Source organism: Scardinius erythrophthalmus, assembly GCF_964197995.2.
Source record: "Scardinius erythrophthalmus genome assembly, chromosome: 1".
NCBI classification, from domain to species: domain Eukaryota; kingdom Metazoa; phylum Chordata; class Actinopteri; order Cypriniformes; family Leuciscidae; genus Scardinius; species Scardinius erythrophthalmus.
Window position 1 is genome coordinate 38,840,233 of NC_138221.1, and position 27,540 is coordinate 38,867,772.

At 38.6% G+C, this 27,540-nt stretch overlaps 1 protein-coding gene across 2 annotated transcripts in view; it reads left to right on the top strand.

Annotated features, from left to right (window-relative positions):
• The first annotated feature begins 595 nt into the window (after positions 1-595).
• The window catches only part of smurf1 (SMAD specific E3 ubiquitin protein ligase 1), a 37,078-nt gene continuing 10,133 nt past the window's right edge, over positions 596-27,540 (top strand). The window contains exons 1-8 of one of the 2 annotated variants that reach the window (XM_081378690.1): positions 596-958; positions 21,415-21,453; positions 24,079-24,187; positions 24,352-24,485; positions 24,637-24,702; positions 25,137-25,212; positions 25,656-25,894; positions 26,656-26,740. In XM_081378690.1, coding sequence (XP_081234816.1) covers positions 904-958; positions 21,415-21,453; positions 24,079-24,187; positions 24,352-24,485; positions 24,637-24,702; positions 25,137-25,212; positions 25,656-25,894; positions 26,656-26,740 — 803 coding nt within the window. In that variant the 5' untranslated portion in view covers positions 596-903. The remainder of the gene's footprint in view (positions 959-21,414; positions 21,454-24,078; positions 24,188-24,351; positions 24,486-24,636; positions 24,703-25,136; positions 25,213-25,655; positions 25,895-26,655; positions 26,741-27,540) is intronic. The other variant, XM_081378691.1, reaches the window with a different exon arrangement.

The following is a 27,540-nucleotide window of genomic DNA, read 5'->3' on the forward strand; positions in this document are numbered from 1 at the left end:
GTTTCCATTTTAATGAGTCTTCAGATCAAATACATTTCATTCTAATGCAAGAGCACAATGCCTTTCTTCTCATTAAAGTGGTGACGGATAGAAAAGGGCCAGTGTGTGGCCTGCCTCCCTCATTAGCCTGCTGTTTATGTGTGGATTGGCTTTTCTTCGGCACAACACTATTAAATGGCTCTATTGTTTCCAGTTGCTAATGTCCCTGAATCCAGTCCTTACCCTACTGCTCAGACCAACCTTATTTGCTTCTACCACATGACAACTATCAAGCGACAATTATAGGAATCATGCAAATACAATGTAAATCATCATCTGGTTAGCCTATTTATTACAAGTGACAACAACAACATCTATCTATCTATCTATCTATCTATCTATCTATCTATCTATCTATCTATCTATCTATCTATCTATCTATCTATCTATCTATCTATCTATCTATCTATCTATCTATCTATCTATCTATTAAATATATAAAAAACTTAAATAAAAAAAATAAAATACTTTTAATGACATCAGCCAACGTACATTTTTTCATGAAGTAATTCAGCTTTGAACAACATCAAAACGCACATGACTAGTATCCTTTTACTTCCCACAATGTACTGCCAGCGCCAGACGGAAGAGCGCGCGCACGCCGCCCAAGCGCGAGTACGTGCACGTTCCGCTGTACTAACGTGATGTCAGAACGCCGTTGAGCTAAAAAAATGTTAGCCTGTGTTGTTAAGTCTGAAAGCTACAGGGGATTTGCCAGACGGAAATAATACCGTTTTATCGCCTAGAAACACATGCACAACCCACATATTAGCGTAGCGCGTTTTTATACGTTTTTATATCCGCTTGAAGCGAGCGTCTTGGGTTTATCCTGAGAGAAAGTTCGTTGGTTATTTTGTGGGAGTGATGTCGAATCCTGGGACTCGAAGGAACGGGTCAAGCATCAAAATCCGACTGACAGGTAAAACGACTACAAATAAGCTCCTTTATCGTTTTAATGTAATCTTTACGGAGTTAATGATCATTTCATACTTCTAGCTTGGTTATTATCGCTGTGTGTTTGTCGCTCGTGTGTGTGTGTGTGTGTGTGTGTGTGTGTGTGGAAGGCTAAGCGACCGACTATCCTGCTAGCTTCTGCTGGGGCGAGTTGCAGCAGCCTGGCTCTTCATGCTAAACGCATGCTAAGACGATAAGCAGTTCTTTATTTCATCAACATGTCTATAAACAGCACAATAGTCCGTGGACATGCTTTATTTTCACTTATGTGAACGTTATCAGCCGAAAGCAGCTCCCCGTGGATGGTTTGTTAGGTTGGATTAGTCATAAATCAGCTGAGTGTATATGTTACCGGATGAAGGAAGCAGAGGCAGCTGTTTTCTCGGTTCCCCTCATCTGGATGGCTGTGTCTCCGTTAGATATTAAGATATTAAGACTTGCCATCATGTGTGGCAGACTGTTCGTTGATATTTTGTGTTGTGTCTTGCTTATTATATTTGCTCACTGAAACAAGTTAACAAAGGGTTACAGTGCTTGATCTTTCTATTCTTGTATACCGTTTCACAATGCACTGATGGGGTTTTCTTGGGAAGGATTTTTTTCCCCTACTCTTTTGAAATCACTCCTTGCTTGGAAATGAACAGGATATGATTGATGCATACTGATCTCTATGATATCATCACAGACATAGTGACAGTGCCCTGAAGGATTGGATTTACAATTGCCTCTGTAAACCAAATCTACTGTTGACATATCAGTGCCTTTTAAAGTGTCTGGAATAGAAAGATTAGTATGATTGCAGAAGTACACGGTTATGTGCTTTGTATCACATTATAGACTCAGCAGGGACAAATATTTTCTTGTTTCTTGTTTTTCTTTTTTATATCTTTGGACACACTTTACAATAAGGTCCTATTAGTTGATGTTAGTTTATGCATTAACTTACTATTACCTAACAATGAGCAATACTTTTGTTACAGTGTTATTCATCAATATTTCTTCATGTTATTTAACAAATTCCAATCGGTTAATGTTAGCTCAAGTCCATTAACAGATGTGGCTTTAGATTTTAATGGTGTATTAGTAAATGTTTGACTAAGATTAATAAATGCTTTATAAGTATCCTTAATGTAGTTAATTTAAATTAATGTAGTTAACTAATGTTAAATGGAAGTGTTACTGCTTTTTCCTGTCTCTCCTGTTGATGTGTGTTACTAGAACAAGTGGATTATATCAGCATGTTGTCATTTAAATGTGATAAAGTTAGAATTTTAGTTGGACATAATGTTTTTTTGTTTTGTTGTGGGGTTTTTTTCATTGCACATGACCCCATTTTTATCTGACAGAACTATTTTGGCATCAAACATACAATGAACTACTTTGATGGAGGCGATGATGACGCCATATAAAGACATTGTTCCCGCACAAACAAGATAGCTCTGAATGAGCTGCTCTTTATTTTACGCAGATGTGTTTGTGTCTCGCAACATCTCCTCTGTGACCACTTGAGAGTTTGTTTGTGGAAGAGATGTCCACAGCAGAGGTGGATAGCTTTGGGGCCGCAGACAAACCCAGCGCCTCCAGCTGTGCTGCTCTCCCCCCTGGGCCCATGAAAGGAATTCTAATTGGACAAGGAATGTCTGTCTCATGAAACAATGAGTGTTGAATCTCTTCAATGGCTGCTTTACTGTTCAGTCTCGCAGGGCGTTTAAGTCCAGAGGATTTGGGTAACCAAAAAAAAGCTTGCAAGATTTTTATCTGATAGTATCAGTCGATTCAGCAGTGCTCCCTTTAGGCATTTGGGTGAGAGAACATTATTTTTCAGTTTTATTCCAAGCAAAATAATGCTTGCGTTTGCTGGTATGTTTTCAGATGTTTCACATAAACTGATATCGTTTAGTTTGTGTAAATGAGAAGGAGCTGCATCTAATCTTGTTTCTAGGCTAACTAAACATTTAGGAAGTTAGGGGATTGTAATGAATTTAATGATTCTGCTTCTGATGCCTTTGAATGATTTCTTTAAAGGGCTAGTTCATGTACTTTCTTTCATGTTGCTCTTTCCTTCATCTGTGAAACATAAAAGATATTTTGAGAAATGTCAATGAGCTCCAGTGTAGTTTGGTTCCCACTCTAGAAAGCCAAACATTTAGAAAGTTTGAAACGACATGAAAATTCTTCATTATTGTTTTTGAGTGGACTATCCCTTTATTAATTGCATTAGTACTTTTTGTATATTTAAATTTTTTTTTGTGTGTGTGTGTGTGTCCATTGAAGCACAAAACAAGCAGAAGATAAATCAATTTGCTGTTTGAGAACTGTAGAGTTCTCTTGTGCTGGAATGGTTTAAAATCGCTTGAATGTGTAAATTGGCAAGAAAAAAACATGTGGAAATGACAAAGTTCAACTTTGCAATTAATCCATGAATTAGCCTACATTCGTGCCGAACCGTGGGGCCTGGTCCGTACGTACGGATCACAGATCAACTACAATCCATTTAACCCCTATCCATTTAACAGTGTGTCTCCAAATGAGATCATTTCAGATTTCAGCGGAACAGATATTGGTGAATACATTTCATGCTATTCTTGCAATTATTCTTTATCTGAATATTCACAGCCTCTTTACTGGTGGCACATAGGTGCAGTCCTTCCAAATTGGCCCCAACTTCAGGCTATATTGGAATACTAAAAACAAAAGAAAAGAAAAACAAACAATATTGTGGTAACATATTAACACACAACTCATGTATGTTTAACTTCATAAAGGCTTATGCACGACCAGTCAGTAACAACACTGAATGAAGTCTCATGAGCCTTATGTGCAACAGTTCTTGGTTCACGAGGTTCAGTGCGATATGGTACATGAGTCAGATTATTTCAGTATAGACAAAAGAACTGGTTCTTGTACCCCACGTGCTAGCCTAAAAAGTGATCTTTCGTCAATAATGGTTAAAAAAAATGTTTTTAGTCAACTTGCATCACCTTTTTTACACAAAGATTCCTGGTAGTTTTGCAGTGTAATAGCTTTATGCCATCTGACAAGTGTTGAATGACAATCAACACTTTCACACTATAGTCTAGAAAGCTTTGACGTCAGTATATGCTTTTTGTGACTTTATCAGCAATGGCTCATAGACAGTAAGTCGTTGTGCCTGAGGAAGACGATGCAGTGATCAGATCAAGTTCCTTGAAAAAAAGAAAAGATTGAAGATTACTTTTCTTTTTTTTCTTTTTAAAATCCTCCTCGCTGACACATTTTTCAATACATTGAAATATATAGCGTTATGTTTAATGGCCTACAGGAAATTCTGGAAAATTAATTTGACTTAATTTTGAAGTTCTCTTACTTTTTTTAATTGTGTGTTAATTGTAGTTTTGCACTAGTTTTCTATTTGTTACTTTCCTTCTTTAAGTCTATTAGTATGTCCGTCTTTCTTTGGGTTCATGTTTCACACAACAGGAAGTGAGATTTGGCTTATCTTCTTTAAGCGATCGACTGATAGTGGAGGGGTTTTTTTTGTTGATTTTTACGCTCAGTAATAATAAATTTTTTGTGTTATGTGTTCAGTAATTGATATGCAGCAGAACCACATTTTAATTACGTATTTCTACTTTTTGACACAAGTAAATAATTATTAGACCACGACAATAAAAACATACATTTGTTAATGTCATGTTTTGTCACAGTGAATAGTCTGAATTAAAGAACCTGGTGTCAGATTGAGTTGAGTAGCCTTCAGAAATTTTATTAGAGGGGTAAAAAGAGGGGCAGAAATCTGTAAATATTTGTTATCATTGAAGCATGCACTTCTTGCTGGGTTTTTTGGCTCGCTCAGAAGTTATTGCCTTCATCATGGTTACAGAGTAATCAGGGAGAAATGCAAGTTTCTTATTTTTTCATTGTTGTTTCCTCATTACTTGGAAAGGTCTTTGCTGATAATGCCCTGAGAAAGTACTTGACTTCACATGTTTTCTACTGTGTTTCACCCTGAAGGGATTGTGGATTAGTTGGGTTGTTTGGTTTTTATTGTTGTGTTAATGAATAAGGCAGTCTGAATGCAACTGTAAAAAATGCAAAACATTACAGGGTCCTTGATTTGTATTCTGCTTCTATTATAACTTCTTTCACTGCTGCTGTTACTTATAAACACACTCACACACATGGGGATAGTAAACTTTGAGGCCATGAGCATTCAGGCTTCAAAAATGTTTGCTTGTTACTGCAAAACAGCTGTGTTTAACTTGTGGTGTTTGTGAGACTCTGTTGTGTACTTCCAACAACTGTAAAGCTACCAGGTGATTTGGCAAAGCTGTTCCTTAAAGTCTCTATAGATTAAAGGATGTGTTGGTGCTTACACAATTAAAAAAAAGTAACCAGACCCCAGGTGTGTTGTTCAAGCCGATCTAAATACATAGTTGAACAATTACTCATTATTAAATGCTAGATCTTTTCAAGTCTTGTTTTAAACTAGTGGTTCTCAACCCTGGTCCATTTTTTTGTGTGTGCTTATAATTCAGCTGTTTTTATATGAAGGTAAATCAGTAGCAAAACTCGAGAGCACGTAAATGTGAATTTGAGAACTTGTACAATAAATATTCGTACTTGTACATGAACATTTACACTCACAGCTCCAATGTGAAAACCTGTAAAATAAAAATCTGAAGTTTAATGTTGAAATTTGCATTCGCAAACAATAATCACAAACCTGTATTCTGAATCTGAAGCTGCAGACAAGTAGACACAAATGTGTAAAATGCCATTCACAGAAATACAACGACAGACACAAACTTGTAATATATATTTTGCGTTTAATCTTACGTTCACATTCGCAGTACTACCTCAAATAGGCATTTACAACTTCTCAAATCTGTCACTGCAATTTCAAATTTCGCGCCTTGACTTTTGCTACTCTTTTCGCGATATATCAGGTGCAAAACTAACTTGTGCACTTGAAACTCAGAAGGCAAGAGAGAAAGGGGGGCGGGAGGAGGGGGGGTCAAAGGAGCCATTTTATTGGTTGGCAGCTAGCCAATGAAATGGGACTTCGATGATGTCACGAAACCCGTGTGCACTGAAACGTTAACATGGCTTATAGCATAATGCATTAATGCATTAGACTGATATTAAAAGAAATAAACGATATTATCAAACTCAGTAAACACAATGCTTATAATGCATACTACAGAAAAGCAGATGAGCACAGAATATGAACACAACGCGTTTAATTGAGACAGTGGTATTAAAAGACCAAACTCAGGAAACACCATACAAATAAAGCAAAGCAATTGAGCTCTGAATATGGATGCAACGAGTTTAATTGTACGTTTTCCTCCCATAGAAAACCAAGAAAACGCTTAATAAGACTTAATGGACCAACAGTTATAAAATAAAAAAAAACACAAAAAAAACACACACATAATTCGTTAAATTATTAATAAAACAAACACAGGCAGCAAATTTATTTGCACTCAACACACATTTGCTTTCTTTCGTCATATTCTGTGCTCATCTGCTTTTCTGTAGTATGCATTATAAGCATTGTGTTTACTGAGTTTGATAATATCGTTTATTTCTTTTAATATCAGTCTAATCCTTTTTTTTTATTGCATTAACAACAATTACAGTACATGAACAAAAACAAAATATATATATATAAAAAAAGAGGCCAGGGTATACAAATACACAATACAAAAATTAAATGAAAACAAAACTAAATAGACCTAACAAACAATAAAAGGCTTTGACATTTCACAAAATCTGAAAAGTGTTCAACATGGTTTTATATCAGTCTATGCATTTCAGTGCACACGGGTTTCGTGACATCATCGAAGTCCCATTTCATTGGCTAGCTGCCAACCAATAAAACGGCTCCTTTGAACACCCCAGCTCCCGCCCCCCTTTCTCTCTCACCGCCTCTCAGTTTCAAGTGCACAAGTTAGTTTTGCACCTGATATATCGCGAAAAGAGTAGCAAAAGTCAAGGCGTGAAATTTGAAATTGCAGTGACAGATTTGAGAAGTTGCAAGTGCCTATTTGAGGTAGTACTGCGAATGTGAACGTAAGATTAAACGCAAAATATATATTACAAGTTTGTGTCTGTCGTTGTATTTCTGTGAATGGCATTTTACACATTTGTGTCTACTTGTCTGCAGCTTCAGATTCAGAATACAGGTTTGTGATTATTGTTTGCGAATGCAAATTTCAACATTAAACTTCAGATTTTTATTTTACAGGTTTTCACATTGGAGCTGTGAGTGTAAATGTTCATGTACAAGTACGAATATTTATTGTACAAGTTCTCAAATTCACATTTACGTGCTCTCGAGTTTTGCTACTGATTTACCTTCATATTTTTATGTGTTCTAAATCTCATATGTATCTAATAAGCCTAAAGTCTCAGGTTTATCAGATTCTTGTCACAATTTTTCATCAATCATTTGTCCAAACAAAGAATAGGCCTAGCTAATTCTGATGTTACAAGATGTCAAACATTTCTGAATATTGCAGTGAGAAGAAATTAAAAGAAAAGAGCATGAATAAACACAAACAGAAACACCGGAAGTGTTTACATGGACACTTATAATCGGATTGACGGCTTAATCGGACTAGAAAACCTTCATGTAAACACCTTAATCGATCCGTTTGAGCTCGATCCGAATGAAGTTTCGGTTGGATTGAAAGGGGTGATTTATTCCTTTTGTAATCCGATCGAGAGAAAATGTAAACACTTGATTGGATTGGAAACCGAAACTGAAAGGACTGCACATGTGCAATGACGCTAAATAGCGTAATGACGTATGATGCACGGAACGAGCTGTTCTTCCTGTTGAATAAAGTGTCATATAAATACGTGTCCCGTCATTCTAAAATTCTCATTTCACTGCGTCTGTGAGTGAAGCAGGACAGCGTCCCACCAGTCCTTGTTTTGGATTCTCATCCACAGACGGTGTTGGCCGCGGGGAGGGGCATTTTTACTGCGTGATAAATGTAAGCAGCACGGCAAAACGGTTAATATGCTCATTGTCTCCAAATCATGACCAGAGACGGATTAATATTACGTCTGCTGTTTAAAACAAATAAAGAACCAATAGAGGAGAATAGTTATGCGCTAACAGCGGGAAACTCTGTATATTTGTGCAGTGTGCGGATGTCCAAAAATCTATTCCGATTTGAAACTTGTGACACATAAACGCGCACATCAACGCAATTACTTTTATTTATCGTTCATGTAAACTCACAGTAAAAAGTGAACAGTTGGATCAACTTAAAAAAATTACTTCAATTGGTAACACCTAAAGAAATTAAGTTTTCTCAACTTAAATTATCACGTTTTATCGTGAAAAACGTGATAATTTAAGTTGAGAAAACTTAATTTCTTTAGGTGTTACCAATTGAAGTAATTTTTTTAAGTTGATCCAACTGTTCACTTTTTACACCGTGTTCAGATTCATCAATCGCACTGATTTCATTCCGATTGAACCAAAAGGTGTCCATGTAAACGCAGCTACTGACGCGTGTAGCATAAGTTTGCGTGTGCAAATTTAGCATTATGTGCATGATATGAATGAGAATATATTATCTGATTACCAAAATGCTGGGTAAAAACTGATATAAGAAAGCATAGTGGGAAAAGAACAAGTCTGTCTTAGCTTATTGGCATAAGCCATATGTTAACCGTCTAATTGCATTATTGTGATGTTTTGTCATTTCTTTAACATATTTCTAACAGTGCTTCTTGGCAGGTCATTAATGTAAGCACAGTCATTTATGTCTTAAGTGAATATAAACAGATGGCACAAAAATGGGAACTGTGTGCATTTAGTCCTGCTGTGTAAATGCAGCCCATGTTTGCCTGTTATGTTGGCTTGATGTGCTGACTTTAGAGTAGACACTATGAATGATTAATGAAACATCCCTCTCCATAATCATTTGTCCAATAGTGTGTTTTTTTTTCTTTGTTTGTTTTCTGCTCTGCGTACGAAGTAGCTGCATGGCATGGACAGGCATCAGGCACAAGAAGCAGCGTGAAAAGTGTCTTACTGCCCCTTGTGCCTGTGCTAGAACCAGAGGGCTGGACACTGGGGAATCCTGCTTATTCATTAAGAAGCACTAGCAGCGGTCTGCTGTTATCGTTTTTGTGTCACGTGGTGTCTGCTTGCCTGTTTCCTCTCTCTCTTTTCCCCCGTTCCTTATCTTTTCCTCTCCCTGTCCTCCCCGCACACTTGCACGTGAGTGTTTCATGTTCATGGTTGTGTAGGTATGTGGAGCATGTGGCCTCTCAGACATTCCTCTGTATGATATTGATGTGAAGTCCAGCTGGGGGTTTGTAGGGGATACTGTTTATTCGGACCGTTTGCAGCACTGTAAACTGACACTATTGATCAGAGCCAGGTCGTCACCCGTCCTGTGTAAATAAGTGCCTCTAAGCACTGGGAATGAAAGCAACTGATAGTTTTTATACAGAGGAAATGTGCTTGAGCTTGTTTTTGTTTGCTTTTAGAGATTATCTGCTAGTATTCCTCACCTATAAGTGAAACCTCCTGCAAAATAAATGGGTGTTTTCATGCCATGTAATTTGTATAATTACTGTAAACTTTTTAACTATTGAAATTATTAGCAAAAAGCTAGACGCTGCACAATTTATTGTTAAAACATCGCAATCTTGATCCAGTCACCTAAGATCTCATTCCTAAATGACAACGATTCGTCTGTGTCTGTTAAACCTTTACAAAATCACACGCATTCAAATCTGTGTTGGTGCTGTTTCACACACATCTTTTTAACCACACAGTAACAGTATTTCAGTACTGGTACAGAAGTTCATAGTTCAGATATAAACACTGATGTCTACGGAAGCAATCAAAATAGAGCAAATCACCTTTTGAAAGATGAATGCTTCAAATGACGATTGTATCGGTCACCTATACCAGTGATTACTACTAAAGACAAGTGACTGTTAAATAATGTCATTGTACATTTTACAATTTGTCATTGAATCATTCAAGAGATTCATTCAAAAATGCTGATTCATCCAGTAATGAAACAAGTGAAGTATTTATGAGTGAGCCATTGAATAATTCATTTAAATTTATAAACCTATTTTTTTATTTTTTATAATTAATTCAGATTAATTAAACATTTTAAATAGACTGCAGCCATTAACATTTAGTCAGAAGAACCTCTAGTGACATGATATTTTGTTTAGTTGTCTGTTCAGAATCATGGGAGAATTGTGATCTCTGTTTGAAACAAACAAATCGTGACACATATAGGGGAGGCTTGGGGAGCTTTAGTTCCAAAAGGTTGAGAACCTCTGCAATAAGGGGGGGAAAAAACTTGGATATCGTTCACATATAAATCTTATTGCAAAACATTTCATTGTAGCTGAATACCATGAACAAAAATCAACAGGCTAAAGAACAATTACCTACACACAGAACTTTTGACTAGGCTATGCTTTAAAAATACCATAGCAAAAACAACTAGCCTAACTAATATACATTTTAAGAATTATTAAATAGAAGTAAACACTCAGTAATTAAAAAAGAACAAATAAAGAATTTAGTAATTGCACAAATAAATACAACTGAACATATACGATCTAGGCCTAAATAAACAGTGTTTTAAGATGTTCAGGTATTCAGGTACAAAAACTGTAATCAAATGTAAATAGTTAGAGTTATCCAAAAGGAAAGTTTATTTGTGGCGGTCAATGTTGATATTGTGGCGGGTCGCCACAAATAAATCAATATAGGGGAAATAACAACCTGATTGTAGCGGTATACCGTATATTGGCGATAGATCACGGCATGAACACGAACACGTATGATTATTATATCTACGGTATTGATAAAAACAAATCAGATGGAGAATCTAACCTGCGCATAAGCAACTTCTTTCCACTTGACTGCTTAGAGACTCAACTTGCTCCAACCAGACACGTACAGCGGAGACAATGTCAGAGGCTGTTATCTCTAATCTTTATCCCCCCGTTGAAAAAGAAGTTAAAATTTGCATATAGAAAAAACTAATGTGTGGTTGTCCTCAAGGATAGATATCCAGCTTGCAGAAAAATGTGGATGCAAAGTGGCTGCAAAAGGAGGAAACGCATACGCATGTATTGTAACCTATATACAAAATTCGGCCCAACATTTTCTTTGTATATTACAAGCACAATAATAAAATTGTGTATAGACTAATAATAATTATGATGATTATCCCAAAATAGGATGGAGTGAGCATTAGTGAGCGATACATACTTTTGTTCCATTCATACTAGAAGTCAGAGGGCGCCCTCGAGCAGAAACTCCACATTTGCCTCAGAGAAGTGATATAATTACGTTTTCAGGAAATCCATAATGTGAAGCTTACACTGTAGCTGAATAAAAAGAAGATAGAAACGCTTTGACTGATTAAACATGAAGACAATAAACACATGACTGACTGCGACAATAAATTTTGTATTTGAGTTCTTCAAGCCGCCTTGGGTATTTTCATAATCATAAAGTGTATTTATAATGCAATGCTAATCGACATTGTCACTTTATCACTTTATAGAATATTGTAAAATAATATATTGCGTGCCTCATTCTGTGATGATAAGCCACATTTGTTTTAAACGTTGTGTTTTGATGGACAACGGGTTTATGAACGCTTCGAATTACAAGTTTGGGAAAATATTGGACGCATGTTGCTTTTTCAAATGCATGTTATAAGAGACTCAAACTCGCAGACCCCTAACTTTTTAACGCTTGTGTAACTTCTAAAGTCTATGTCTGTTTAATGTATTTTATGTATTCTACATTGTTACGTTTATTATGTTTGAACCATGTGGTAGCCTAATGTTAAAGTGCCGTTTCATGGACATTTTGTCCACACCAAACAACATAAATGCTATAGTGGTTTGAGTCATATGTGGTGAAATGTTGAACCACTGTTCTGAACTCAAGGTTTTTTGTTATGTATTTGTGATGTTTATGCACTTGAAGTCACACGTTTAACCTTGTGTGTTACGATAGCCTCGCTCTTATGTAAAACACTACACCTTGAACTGAAGAGTCATGAAGGTGAGAATAATTAGTGTGAGACTTTGTATTATGGTCACTCGGTCTGGCAACCTTTACCTCTGGGATCTTTTGACCTCTATTATGTGAGCTTTATTACTGGGTTAATTGTTAACTAAAGCAATGACTGCAGTATTTCAAGATGTAGCCTAGGACAGTTAGTTTATTTGTTGCTCACCCCTTTCAAGATGAGTGTGAGTTCAGACTAGAGATATGCATAATCCACATCTTCATAATAGACTAGTCAGTGGTTTATCTTAACGACTAATTGGTTTATGGTCAAATACACAAGACACGATGATAACTTGACGCAATGTCTTACATTGCTAATGTTGTATAATGCTGATACTAATGTTATTTAAATAATAGTAATAATTTTATGAATAATAAGTTATACAAATAATAATGTCATGACACCAAAGTGTTGCATTGGCTGTAGAGATGAGGTTTTAAAGAGGATGAATTTGGGGACTCTAGTTCTCAGAGAAGATTTTAGCATGACAGGAGGGGTGTGTGATTAGTGTGTGTTGTGCTGGTACCTTGACTGGATTAGGCCTGTCGTGGACAGCTGACTCAAATGTTTTTTTTTCTTAAGGGGTGATATTTTAGCCTGGCTCCGCCCTCCTACGTTTTTCCACTCAATTTTCATTTTCCTTCCGTCTGGGTTTGCGGTGTATTCGTGGGTTTTCTCCGGCCAAATTTTTACCGGTCCAATCAGCAAACAGAGGGAGTGGCTGAGAATGATGACGTTGAGGTCGTGCGCTAGTTTGAGTTGTAGGGTTACGTCACGACCAAATGTTAGCGATTGGTTATGGCAGGTCCAGAGTGGCTCTGGGCCGATCCAATAGTTTTAAACTTCAACAGAGTACCTGATGCCTTCAAGGAAGTTAACGCTCGTCAATGGAGAGTGGCCAGACTCTCTGTACAAATGAAATGTACTAGACTCTGGTAGGATCAGGCTAGTGATATTTGCCATCTTAAATCGATTTCCAGGGCATTTTACCTAGTGCAATTTGTCAAATTGTGCATTGTAATTTTTACATTTAATCAAATTGAATTAGAATATTAAGACACTGTAGGATTTTATCAATCAAATGAACACAACATTAAAACACTTCTTTAAAACAAAAATTGCAGTATAATTGCAGATTATTAATTACATATTACACTATTTAATGATGGGGTCTCTAAATTCATCCCCTTTAAAGCCCAGACCCTAGAATAAAACTAGATAAACCAGTCAAACTCTTTCATTCACAAACCTTTCCTGATCCATTCCTAGACCTTCTAAGCTCAAATAAACAGAAATTGCAGTGCATATTTTATCACAACTAGCTAGTAATGGTGGAAAGATTTGTAAGAAATGCAAATCTCTAAGCTGTCAGATTTGCCTCTTTTATTTACTTCTGTTTTATGTCCTGACAAAATAACCTTATCTCTTCAAATATAAAGAGTCGTGCAGCCTGTTGCCCTGATAAAATGTGACATGGTAGGTCTCTGTGTCCATGTGTGTGAGACTGCATTGTGGTCAGCTGCAGACAGTGCTGTGTAATACAGTGCAGTAAGTCTGTGGGGCCTCCAGACAGGATGAAGAGCTCATATGGTGATTTTAGCCTCCCTCAGCAGCCTGGCCGGCTCCCACGCGCCTCGTCTGGATTTAGGTTACTGAACAGCACCCAGAGGTCACACAGCCACCTCCCCCAGGTTACTGCCGGACACGCATATTGCAGAAGGACACGTTCTTTCAGCTGTTGTAAACAAGAAACTCTAAATGCAGGGATTATTTTAGCCTGTCAGTCTTTAAGGCTCTACTTTTCAGTATAATGTTTCTCACGCTCTGACGCGGCGAATAAGTAGGCCAGTTCGATATTAGGCTCTTTTTTTTTTTTTTTTTGGTAGAAGAAATCCTCTCAGCTCTTGTCTCTGTGCGGGACAGATGCTTGGATGACTATTGACCAAGGGCCGACATAAATACCCTGTTTCTTTTCAACCTTGATTCCTGCCGGTCCTCTCTGTGTGAGTTTAGTGCACTCTGGAACCAATTAGCTTTCTCATTGCAGACCAGACCCGGTTTGAAGATTCTTTGAAAGCACAATAATCATCATTGCGTGTTGTATTTGAGTACTTCTGATGGTGTCAGACAAGCTGTCAAGTGCGCAGACAGGCGGACATCTGTCGGCATTGTTGCCATAAGGTTGTAGCCTCTTTGGTGTTGGCTCAGTGCTGTGATTAATACACCACACACAAGATTCAGGATGTCCTCCTCCTCCAGTCACTCCTGACTGAGTGCATTTCTCTCATTCCTCTGTATTGTGCTTTAAACCACTCATTCCCCCAAGGTATGACTCCGGTTTCCCTTCGTTTCTGTGCCCAGTGACTCAGTGATGGGGAAGTCTGTCCGCCTGTCCCCATCTTTGTGCTTCTTACCAGGGGAGCTTGGCGGATCCAATGTGGAAGTCAGAGTGGCTGACCTACTGTATTTTTGCCCAAGGAAATGCCTTGTCTCTTCATGCACATGAGGAGGTTTAGCATTCCAGTTTACCCTCTTGGCTGACAACTCATTTGTATGAGGTTGGATGGGGATATATTTTTAAAGGCCTCTGGCATTCTGATCGACCTAACAAAATGGCTTCCCACAGTTTAATCTTCAGCACAGAGCGAGGATTTGGCAGTGGAAAGTGGGAGAAAGAGAAACAAAGAACCAGGAAGGAGGGTGGAGGATATCTCCGGAAAAGCTCATGGATATTTTATTCGTGCTGGGGGCCCAACGTCTTGTGTTTCAACCCTGCATATGGTAGGGCTTTGCATGAGTGTGTGCAACACAGTCTTTCTCATATCCCTCCAGCCCTCACACCACTGTAACTCAAAACTAAGCTGTGAATGGGAGTGTCACCTCTGATTCTGGCAGGAAATGAGTCGAGTAGGCCACATTCTTCAACCCCTGGCTGGTTCTTCATTTCAAAATTAGTCTGGTTCATAACTCAATTACAGTCATGGCTTGTGTATGCCAAGTTTGTATTGTCTGTACTAGGGCTGAGCGATTAATAGTAAAATCGTAATCGTAACGTGGCTTAGTGCGTTATATTTACATTCATCTGCTGTGTGTTTCAGAGTGAAGTGCGGCATTGTGCACGTGCATATATACAGACGTGCATACCCCTTAAGTGTTTTTTGTCTAAAGCTAGGTTTGCTCTAAAGTCACCATGACTATTTTTGCCTTATATTGTTGGAATATTGCAGGTTTTTTATTATTAATGATTTATCCATGCACATTTTTTAAATATAAAAAAGTAACTCCTCTCCTCCCTCCTCCCTCCTCCTCCTCCTGTCTTCTCCTCTCTTCTCGCTGTGCACCTGCCTTGCATTCTCCACCCCTGCTCACTGGATGCTTTACTCATATTGAAGAAATACAGAGATAAATAACCATTGGTTCATAGTCTGGTGAGTTACACCATTGCATGTCAGCTTTACGGTGCCCCCCTCCCCACCCCCAAGCTTTAACCTCATATGTCAGCAAACTACTTGCCTTGCAAACAGCTGCAGAACCCGCCAGAGACTCATTCCCATCTACTGAGTAATGTTCCTTTGGTTGCACACGTGTTCTTTTGCTAATTAACTATGTGAACTGTCTAATGGCTTGTGAACTAGCTCCGCCATTACGTCAGGTAAAGCACTGCTTTTATATTCAAGTCAAGAAATAAGTGGGTGGGAAACCAAGAATAGAGCCTCTTCTGTCTCCCATGCACCCACCCTCATCAGTCACTACACCAGCTGTCCTAATGCGAGGTATTGAGGATACTCTGCACTGACTAGCAGAGATGATGAACTGTCTGGTTTTGAGTTGGGGTTTTAAATTGGCAACTCAGTACCAGATTTGTTTGTCATGCACAATTGAATTTCGATGGATTCATGCTCTTGCTAGTCAATAATTCACTTTAGAAACTTGCAGTCAGCTCCTCTGACCATGTCCTTATTACAAGCAAACTGTATTTAATATAGTCTGGCTCATTTTTTTTTCTTTTTCCTTGTGTAGTTTTTGAGGATACATTTCTCACAGCCTGCCCTCTGCCTAATTTGGCTGCCAGGTGTCTATCAGCGGATCCCTAATATATCCACTGATAGACGCATCCGCTGATAGACACCTGCTTTCAAATGCTCCCGTCTGTATCTGTGTAAGCGCTCTTCGAAGACATGTTTTTGAAACGTTGATCATTGTAGCCAATCATAGACATATATGTTGAGCGCGTCAATACAATGGCCAATCATACATTTTGAGCTCGTGCACACTACGGCCAATCAGAGGTGTTTTAAGAATCCGTTCAACAGAGCTCAAAATGCTAGAGGGAAATCACATCTGGTATCGTCACATTTTTTAAATTTCAGTACTGACTTGGTACCGAAGTCGATACTTTTGACAACACTAATTGACCTATAGGACTTTACAAACACACTTTTCGAGCTGCTAATCCACTGTAATGAAATGGTTAAGACGATGGATGATCTCCCATCTCTGATAACACCATACCAGACTGTTTGGCCTCCTATCAAAGGGCTTAATGAAAGTGCATGGGCAGTTGTGTTTGTACAGCTCCGGGCAGTTCTCCACGCTCAGCACTGGGCAAATAACACCCTCCGAACACACCGCTTTTACGTGTGCGGCGGGGTTGTTTGTCAGTTTGTGCAGCTGGGCTGCAGTAATTCTGAAGTGTTGTGCGTGTTTGTGCTGCCAGTCACTCATCCTATGATTAGGAAGCAGTTAGAGCAACAGGAAAAACCCTCTTTAAAGGACCCACTCCAGTGTGTACCGTTCATGAGCTTCATTTTTCGGGAGCTCTGCCAGTGTTTGAGAATGGCACTCTTGTGTTTTCCTGTTAGTAATTGTCATGTGATCGGTCACACAGTGTCATTTTGAGGTTTTTGGCACGGTGGATTGTTCAGGATTTACGACATAGCTAAATCTACTGTACAGTAGCCTAATATAATTATTTCTGTCAATTTCTTCAAGTTAAACCGAACTTTTATTTTGACGGGTTGCTGTGAAGACCTTTGAGTTTCTGTGTGTGTATGATATGACGATAGTTTTTCTTCAAATTAAACGGTAAAATGCTCATGAAGTGACTCTGAGAGTTGCTCTGGAGATGAACTTCATCATGTCATCATATCGTGAGGCAGCAGAGACTGAAAACAGCGCGAGCGTCACTTGTGCTTCTGTGTGTGTGTGTGTGTGTGTGTGTGTGTGTGTGAGAGAGAGGTAAATGAAACTGCGCGTCTGCGCCATTCATTCACACAGAGACAAGCAGAACATGCAGGGTTAATATTTAAATAGTCTTTTTGCAGTTTAATATACACAGACACTATATATAGCGTGGTATATATCGGCTACAGACAGTGCTCCAAGTAAAAAAGTTAGTCTGGAGCCCTGCACTTAGATAAAAACACGGAAGTGAGTTAAAGCAGCTGCCTATTAGTGGGTACCGAATATACCCGGTACTACAGAAATGCTGGTATCGTTACATTTTCAGTACCGAAGACTTTGACAACACTATACAGGAATATCTATTAGGGTGTATCGGCCTATAATTGGTATCGGCCGATAAAAGCATATATTTTCAATATTGGCCGATGATCAGGGCCGATTTTATCCTGTCAGTCAAAAGGGGGTGGAAAAACTGCAACTCATACTGTGTGTGAAGAAAATGTCTTGTGTTGAAATTTGGGCTGTTGAAGTTAACTTGACAATAATGCATTAACAGCTAAAAAAAATAGCGACGTTAAAGCTGGTTCTACTTGACCCTTTGAATCACCTGTAGTTCAAGCCAGGGTTGCCAGGTCTGCGTTGTTTCCCTACACCAAAAAATTTTCGTAGCGCTCATCCCATCCAATAATCGCAAGGAGGAGCTTTGTTACTTCTAATAAAAAAATAAAAAAAGTCTCAGCTTTCAAATTTTGTTCATTTTATCACAAAATTCAAACAATTCAAATGGCGGTTTGACGCTTTTAAATGTGACATGACAGATTGCTGTAGCATCAAGGATTTTCTTCTACTTTAATACAAGTTATACATGAAAAAAATTAATTAACATCAAAAGGTATGTTGAAAGATACAACTTACTGAAATGTATCATGTCTCATGTAATTACTCAATCAGTGATTCAACCGCAGGAAAGTCAGTAAAACTGCTTGTGAACAATGTCACTTGACGTTGCATTTACCATATTAGTTATCCAGTGTTTAAAGTTTGTCTGTGAGCTATAATAACTAAATAATATAAATATAAATTTGTCATGAAGACAAGCGTTTATAAAGATTACCTTATGTGCAACTGAGTTGAATACAAACATCAGTTTTTATTTGTGTAATTATTGTATTTGAAAATAAATAGGCCTAGCTGTTCAATATAATCGTTTAGGCTCTGTTGTTCATTTTAACCTTTAATATTATAGTAATGTACCAAATGAGAGGGTTCCCTGTATAGTTTACAGCATTAGTTGGGATTGTCTTTATTTTTTTTTTTTTAAGGAAATTAAAATACCGGTATCGGCAGGTACCATTCTGAATAATCGGCTATCTGTATCAGCAGAGAAATTTACTATCAGTGCGTCTCGTTTAAATGTCCGCGCTCATTATTTTCTCAAATAAGTGACTGATATAACTATGCCACCTATAACTATGCATTTTCAAAATTGACTAGCCAGTTTGTTGCGTGAACTCATCTACCTCACTCATATTCTAAAATGGAAAAGACAAAATTTGGGAAAAATAAAATGGGATTTGGGAAAAAATAAAACCGATTTTACAGGGCCCTATAATAAAGGCTGCTGAAATGTTAAAAGGCTGAATACATTTTAAAACATCTTTATATCTATTTTAAATATATTAGAAGGATATAAATCATTCATTTAAAATTGTAATAATATTTCACAATATACTTTTTTTTTTCTGTATTTTGATCAAATAAATGCAGCCTTGGCGAGTGACTTTTACAAACATTATAAACCTTTGCTGACCCCTGAACGGTAAGTAAATAGGATAAATAGAGACCTATTGATTTGCAGCAGTAAAAAAATTGGCTAAAAGCCATTGGCTACATTTGACATTTGCACTCAATAATTAATGGAAAAAATATCCATCTGCTGGGCTGAGCCCATAAAATCCTGTTGTGATGTAGTTGCTTTAAATGGAGGGGATGTTACAGCCCTGACTGCCTGTGATAAAAGTTGTGTCTGACAGCAAAGTTTCTGCCTCCGTTCCTCCTTTGTTTCCATGGCTACAGATGTGGAAAGCTCCTAAAGGGAAGCTAGGGTGGTGAAGCTTTGAAATATCTGCTGCATGTATATTTGATTACTCTGTGACTGCTGTAGCTGAAGCTCTGCCACTCCTAAGGGATCTGCCTCAGCTCCGTCATACCTGCGGACTTTGATCTGAGCCTCGTATGCAGCGCGGCACCTCCACTTGGGTTATTGGTTGCCACAGTAACCGTTATTGGGAGGTGATGGACAGCCTGGAGGCTGAAGACGTGATGGACTATGGAACCACCCTCCCCCACTCTCTCCTTCTCTCCCTGTGAATGCCGAGATGAATTTCACAGCTAATGAGGCAGTGCCCTCCCCAAGTCATGGAGCTGTGTGTGGGTGCTAACAGAGGTATGCCGTTTGGCTCTTCTGTCCACAGCGATGAATTTCCAGCTCTCTGACCTTTTGAAGATCCTTTCCTCTTGGCTCATTATTAGGGCATAAACTATACCAAGCATTAGGGCAGCATGAAACCTCAGCGTAGACCAATTAGTGGCTGATCTTGCATGACTCCTGTTCTGCAGGAACTGTCTGCATTTCCTCCTTTTCAGCCTGTTTCTTCGTCGCTGTATTGGCAGTTGGATTTCAATAAATAAACTTCTGCAATGACACCGATAATACATACAAAATAAAGGAAGCAAGTATGTTTTGCTGTCTTTGCTTTGCTTTGCTTCTTTTTTCTGGGATCCCGATTTTAACAGAAACACTTGGCAAGCTTTTCTGTGATGTGCGAACTGGGATTGAGGAAAGATACTTCTGTTGTCATCAGCAGGAGGATCCAGCCATAAATTTTATGTGCTTCACATGCAGTGTTTTTTCATTGTGCCTTTACAGTACTTAAAGGAATAGTAAACCCAAAAAGTGTCATTTCAAAACTGAATGACTTTCATTCTTCTGCAGAACTCAAAAGGAGATATTTCAGCTGTTTTGTCTGTATAATGAAAGTCAATGGGGTCCAAAACAACATTGAACCCACTGACTTTTGTTGTGTGTGACATGGGCATTTTCCAAAATATCTCTATTTTTGTTCTGCAGAAAATGACAATTCTCATTTTTGACTGAACTGTTCGCCTATGTAATAATTACACCAACATTATTGAACAATGCAATATAAGCGATTGCACTTAAAAGGTTTTTCAGCACTGTAGCACAGCTCTCAGATAAATGTTTTTAGATAATCGTGTAAACCGATGAAAGGGACAGTTTGCAGCCATTCTAATGTTTTAGCGTTCATAAATTGGACAAAATTGTTTGCAATGTCATGTGTTGAGCGGCATTCATTTGTACTGTTCCCGTTCTGACAGCACGCACAAATTAGTCATGGGAGGAAAAAAAACTCTTTAGAGGCAGAACACAGCCTTACTCTGTTTGTCCAGCAACACACTCAGACCACACAATTCAGAATCAACCATTGTCAAGCTGCGCTGCATATGATTCCTCACTGTTTCCTGTTGTGCTGTGACTGCAGTGCAGTATCGGCTTTTACACTCTGCACTGATATGCTCATTTTTCTTGTCTAAAATGATGCAGGTCATTGGTTTCCTATTACTTTGTCCATTGTGTATACAGTGCATTTTTGATGAGATGAATATTGCTGCTGACCAGACCTGCTCCCTCTCACACCACGGCGTGTCAAACATGAGCTGACACCAAACTTCTTCACAAATGCTGCTTCTCTCAAGTGTGCCAAATCCCATTGAAAAGCATCAAATCACATTTCAGCCTTAAACAGAATGACCTTTTGATATTTTCACATTAGGTGAAGGCTAGCAAAGAAAAGAAAAACTTTCAGGCAGACGCTTAAGCTTTACATATTCAGGGAAAAGCTGTGTTTTTTTTTTTTTTTTTCAGGTTGTGCTGGGACAGCCCCAGCAATCCCTCTTGGGGTACTAGAGGAAAGGGATCCTGATCATGTCAGTTAGTTTGTGGAATGAGGCCCTTCAGATAAAGGCTGTTTTCAGAGCAGATTTACATGCATCAGATTTTATCCAAATTCATACATAACAGAGCAAGTGGTGCATCTGTTGATATATCTGACTAATTTGATGTTTGTTTGTTTTCTTTCAGTATTATGTGCCAAGAATCTGGCAAAGAAAGACTTCTTCCGTAAGTATAACTCATTTCACCTCATTATTCATTATTTTCATCCTTTGTGTACCTTAAAAATGTTCACACCAAAATTAAAATGTTTCCTTTTACTGCCGCTCATTCACTTCAGACCTGCAAGGCTACACAAGAGGAAAGATTCTGAATAATATGCTGGGTTCCATGTTATTACAATAAATTTGGGTTTCAAGAAATGCTTCTCAGAAGAAGCCCATGAGAATTGAATTTTCGGAAGGCAATCTGTTAACTTTGTGAGAGAGAAATACTGCTGCAAAATCATTCAAATCAATTTTGCGAACTGGACCAACCATTTCATTGAAAATGTCCATCTCAAAGAACAATTCACTTTGCAAATAGGACATCACTACTTCTCTCTTTAACTTTCATAAATGTGCCAAGGAGAGTTTGAGTGGATTATCAGTGAATTATAACTTAAATTTGGGTCTGTTTCTCAAACAAAGCTATCACATTATTTCAGAAGGCTTGAAATGTAGAGCATGCATTGTAACCTCTTCAGTAATGCATACATTTGCTTTTATTTTGGAGTTTGACAGCTCCAGTCCTCATTCTATTTCACTGTAAATTCACATTTATATTGAAAAGAGTTGCCAGGATATTCTTCAGATTCACTTTTTTGTTTCACATAAAGTCAAAGGAGTTTGGAATGTCAAGTATTTGACTAAATTTTTGCTTTTTTTTTTTTTTTTGCTTTTGGGTGAACTTTTACTCGACTTCAAATCCTTCGCATTCGCAGAAATGGCTTTATAGGAACTGTTTGTGATTCTGTAGAGCCTCTCTCTCCTGTAAGAGCCGCCCACTGGCTGCTTTTATCACTGGGGGAATTCACATCCTCATTCAGTGGCTCCTCATCAGATTCCACCCACTACAACATGAGCACACTTCACTGTTCTGGAGCCTGGGCTCTCGATCCCAGCTGTTCTGACTGACAGGCTTGTTTGCCCCACTGGCCTCGTCATTGTGTGTCCCACATATTATTCAAATGTCTGGTGTGCGTCATTCATAGATCCTGTTTCTGTGCCATGGCCATTATGCTTCTCGTATAACAAAAGGCCACATGACAATGTATGACGAAGACAGGCAAAACAAGGCCAATTGTCCCTGGTAATTATACAGTGAATTATTAGTATTTATGTTTTACAACAGATGCAGCATGTATTTTTCAGTAGTCTTTTTCTCCCCACTCAAATAATTTCAGTTAAAAGACTCATATTATCACGCCACCAAATGAACGGTTCACAGATCATGTGAATTTCAGTTACACCAAGCAAAATGCATTGCCAAGTCTATAGCTAAGCAACACAATATAGGACTAAAATTATTAGAAATGTGACATGGAAATAAACATTCACAACAGTAATTTAAATATAATTGCAGTTGGCGACAAACTGGAAAATAACTGTTGATATGCGCTTTTAGCAGATTTCATCTAACCCATGATGTAATGTTTGCGAAGAAATTACTCTTTTGAGCTGGTTGTTTTAATAAATCAGTCGAGAACCTTCACGAACCAGTCTCATACTAAGTTTTCAGTTTGAATAATCTAACATCTGACTAAGAAACATCCAAATACAGTATGTAATCATGTAACCAAAATACTGTTGGTTATTGTTAGCATATACACTAACATGTACTGTTCACCTGTGCCAACCAATTGTAAGTTGGAATCTGTTTTAATGAAGAACTTTGCTTGGGTGTGGTCAGTAACATGTTGGAACCATAAAGCAAAATTTAACTGTAATTTTTCAGTCAGGCCAAAATACTCTCAAGGCTGGAATATACTACATGACTTTTGCCCAAATTGCCGAAAGTCAACCGCCAGCTCCAAGTCGATTTGCGGATATTGGCCAGTCGGAGTTGACAGATTTTTACAGAAAGTTGTGTAGTGTATGATTGGCACATTTACTTTACACTTTTATACTTTTTTTTTTTGCTGCAGACTTTGAATACACCCAGTCAAATATATTTGATATTTTGAGCTGAATTTTGAACACATTAATTTAATTTGCCACATATCTCCAAACAACGAGGTACATGCTTCTGCGTGAGTTGTTCGTTCAAGTTGGTCATCTTAGTTTATATAATTTTATATAATATCATGCAGTTGTGGCCTAATGGTTAGAGAGTCGGATTTGTAACCCGAAGGTCGCTGGTTCGAGTCTCAGTACTGGCAGGAAATGTAGTTGGAGAGTGAATGAACAGTGCTCTCTACCACCTGAGGTGCCCTTGTGCCGCCAGGTACCAAGTTTGACTGGGCTCCCCGGGCGCCCCAGCAAAAAGGGCTGCCCACTGCATCCGGGTGTGTGTTCAATACTCATTGGTATGTGTGTGTGCACTTGGATGGGTGAAATGCAGAGCATAAAGTCCGAGTATGCGAAACCATACTTGGCTACACGCCACGTCACCTTTTTGGTCTAGGACTCTGGAGAAAAAATAAATCCAAATATTTGCAGTCTATCTAAATTCTTGGAGCTGTCATTGTGGAAGCTGCTTAGCTGTCCAGATTGTACATATTCTTTCAGAGGGCAGAGTGAGGACAGTGTGTGACGGCCGAGTTTGTCCTCAGTTGTTTATTTGTATTCCTGCCACACTGTCGTTCTGCTGCAGGGTTGCCTGATCCTTTCGCCAAAGTGGTGGTGGATGGCTCGGGTCAATGCCACTCTACAGACACGGTCAAAAGCACATTGGACCCCAAGTGGAATCAGCATTACGACTTGTGAGCAAATTTCCTTACTAATGGCAGATTTTTTTTTAATGTTCTAAGTGGTATTCATGATGTTGTGCAGTTTCAGTAATTTAGTTAATCTTTAAAATAATGTTAGCTAGTTATTTGAAACAGAAGTTCACTGGAGGAACTTGCTAAATTGAGTTTTTCCGCAGGTATATTGGGAAGACAGACTCAATCACCATTAGTGTATGGAACCATAAGAAGATCCATAAGAAGCAGGGGGCGGGTTTCTTAGGCTGTGTTCGGCTCCTGTCCAACGCCATCAGCAGACTAAAAGACACAGGCTGTGAGTGTGACACTTTTTATAGCCAGCACTTTTTATAATCTCTTAATTGTGCCTTATCACAGTTTTTAATCATTTCTCTGCAGTCTATAAAAGTTTGATAACCTCATACATCAAAATTTTGATTACACCATATTATCTGTCTCACCATCAGACCAGCGTTTAGACTTGTGCAAGTTGAACCCATCTGACAGTGATGCCGTCCGTGGGCAAATCGTTGGTATGTATTGAACAGTGCAGGTAGAACTTGTACAGAACTTTTCAGGTACAATGGCCCCAAAATGTATTTAGCAACACTTTTAAATGGATGTATTTGCACTGGATAACAAAATGTCAAACCAAGTGTTCATTTTGAAGAAAGATAACACAAGTAGTCAAAACATTTAAGATGACATTTTCCTCATAAAAGTGTAATTCTGAATAAAGCACTAGCATTATTTGTTTGCTGAGGCCACTTAGTTGGATATTTTGTATTTAATGCAATGAAGTTCATACATTGTTTTTTATATGGTCCAAATACTTTGTAACCACTGTGTAAAATTGAATCTAAATTCTCAAACAAAAATCAGTTGTTCATCGCTAAATCAGTATTTTCTGCTTAACGAAGAGCCTCAATGTGCAGACTTTTCTTTACCGTTTTCTTCACTTTTGTAGTGAGCCTGCAAACCAGAGACAGAATTGGCAGTGGAGGGCCTGTGGTCGACTGTAGAGGACTAGTAGAGAATGAAGGGTGAGTCGTCTTCTGTCCTGAAGATGCACATTTATTTAGCACTGGACCTGACTGGCTACCTGCCCAGATAGAAAGCACTTTATTTGAGCTTCCTAAAGACCAGTTAGTTTCACAGTTCATCACTGTTTAATCATCAATACTTAGTCAGAACATTTGGCCCAGTCTGTAAAAATAATAAAGGGCTGAACTTTCTTTTGTGTAAGATGATTATGATATTACCTAGCCACACCTATGTCACCTGTGTTAAATCAGCTGAAAAGTAATTTTGGAAATGATACATGAAAGTTATTATATGTCATGGTAGATTATGAAATGACTTATTTGTGTAGGATAGGTCCTGAGACAGTTGTTAAAATATTAGGGGCAGTTTTATGTTGTCCTAAATGTTTGTGTCTGTTTGTTGATGTAGCCGTGTTTTCACATCTGATCTGTATATGTTTCAGGCCAGTTTTTGAGGATTCGGGGCCTGGACGGCCTCTCAGCTGTTTCATGGAGGAGCCCATGCCATACACAGATCCCACAGGGGCCGCTGGCGGAGGAAACTGCCGTGCACTTGAGTCACCCAATCAGGAGCAACGACTCCAAGCACAACGGATCAGAAACCAAGATTCCCGAGGGCACGCACACACACCTCAAAACAGACCACACGGACACCAGTCCCCCGACCTCCCTGAGGGCTACGGTAAGTGTGTGCATATTAGCAGTGAGTCAGCATGGTCGAGTTAATGAAGTTTACCTAGATTTATTGTATTTTTTTAATCAAATTGTTTTAGCTCTTTATTTTTAGTGCCGGTGCTTTAAAACACTACTTGATATCCAGACACTGCTTTTGTAACAAATTGCACCTACTTCAATACACTTCAAATAACCTGGTGTGAGCAATTTTCCTGTCATTATGTTTAATCTACAAGTCACTGTTGTTTTTTAAGTGATAGTTTTGCAATAAAAGATTTATTTATAAATATTTCACAAAAATATGCAGTTTTGCTCTTCTCAGTGTGTATACATGATTTCTTACCCTCAGTACTGCTGAAGTCCACTGAGACTAATACAGCTTAGCGCTCTGGGTAGAGGCTACTGAAGTGCAGTGAACTGGAGAGTCTGAGCTCTGAAAGAAGTCTATTCTATGTGGCACTGCTACTTTAGTTGAGCCGTGTGGCTATTGCGGCCCGCAATATACAGGTGGATTGGCTGTGGTACAACCTCTCATTGGAGTGTAACCATGCCTGACCCTTCTGGTGTTGTGGTCGAGTCCTCTGCCGTGACCGGTGGACGCCGCCAGTGTAATTAAATCTCAGACTAGACATGCCACACTAGCTGTGTGCAGTCTGAGAACTGGATGCTTTGCAATAGCCCTGGCTCTCATTCAGGTTACGTGTAAACCTCTGAGTTAGCTGTTGCTCTTTCACTCTTGACATGTGTCTCTTGTCTTTTCTAATTCAGAGCAAAGGACCACTGTGCAGGGCCAGGTCTATTTTCTGCACACACAGACTGGCGTGAGCACCTGGCATGATCCCAGAATACCCCGGTAGGTTTAATCACCACCCGCCTTTGCTGAAATAACGATTGCCCCTGTTTGATTTCTCCTCACTGCTATTGTGATATTGCTCTAATCATAGCTCTTTAATGTCCACAATCAGCTTACTTAATAATCAACAATCTCACTTGATAGCTGCTACTGTTGACATTGCGAAGCTTAATCATTTGCTCGTCATCATAATAATGATTTCAGGAGCATCAGGAAAGAGACTTGAGAAGCAGCCTGTTAGTGATAGGATCATCACAGGGTGGGAAATCAACACAAGCCACTAGTCCACCACAAGTGCTTATTGCACAGTGGCAGGCTATTTTACCTTATCAGTCACTGTAGCGTGTGACCTCAAATGGGCCTTTTTTTAGATTGGCCCAACACCATACTTGTATATTCAACATGACCGTGTGATGTTTTGAAAAAGTACTGTCTTTCAAGTTATTCTCAGCTTCAATGTCTGTCCAAACTTGAAAAAGGCTTTCAATCAGTTGTAGAGGGTGCATGGAAAAACTCAAAACATCTGATTCATGATCACTGATGAAATTTATTGAAGGTCTTCCAGACAAGAAGTTGATGATCTAAATTAATTTTCTTAAATTCAGTACTAATTCATATGTTTAGCTGAACCAGTGGTGTATCATAAAGTTGATGAATACATAGTGGCTTTTCCCAGCTGTCCTTAAACAAACTCAGCATACAGATTTTAGCATCTTTCTCCTTTGGTTTTATAACCAGTATCACCAACTTGGGAAGGGAAAGCACGTCTGCTTCACAAACAAAGATCTCTCTGCACGCTT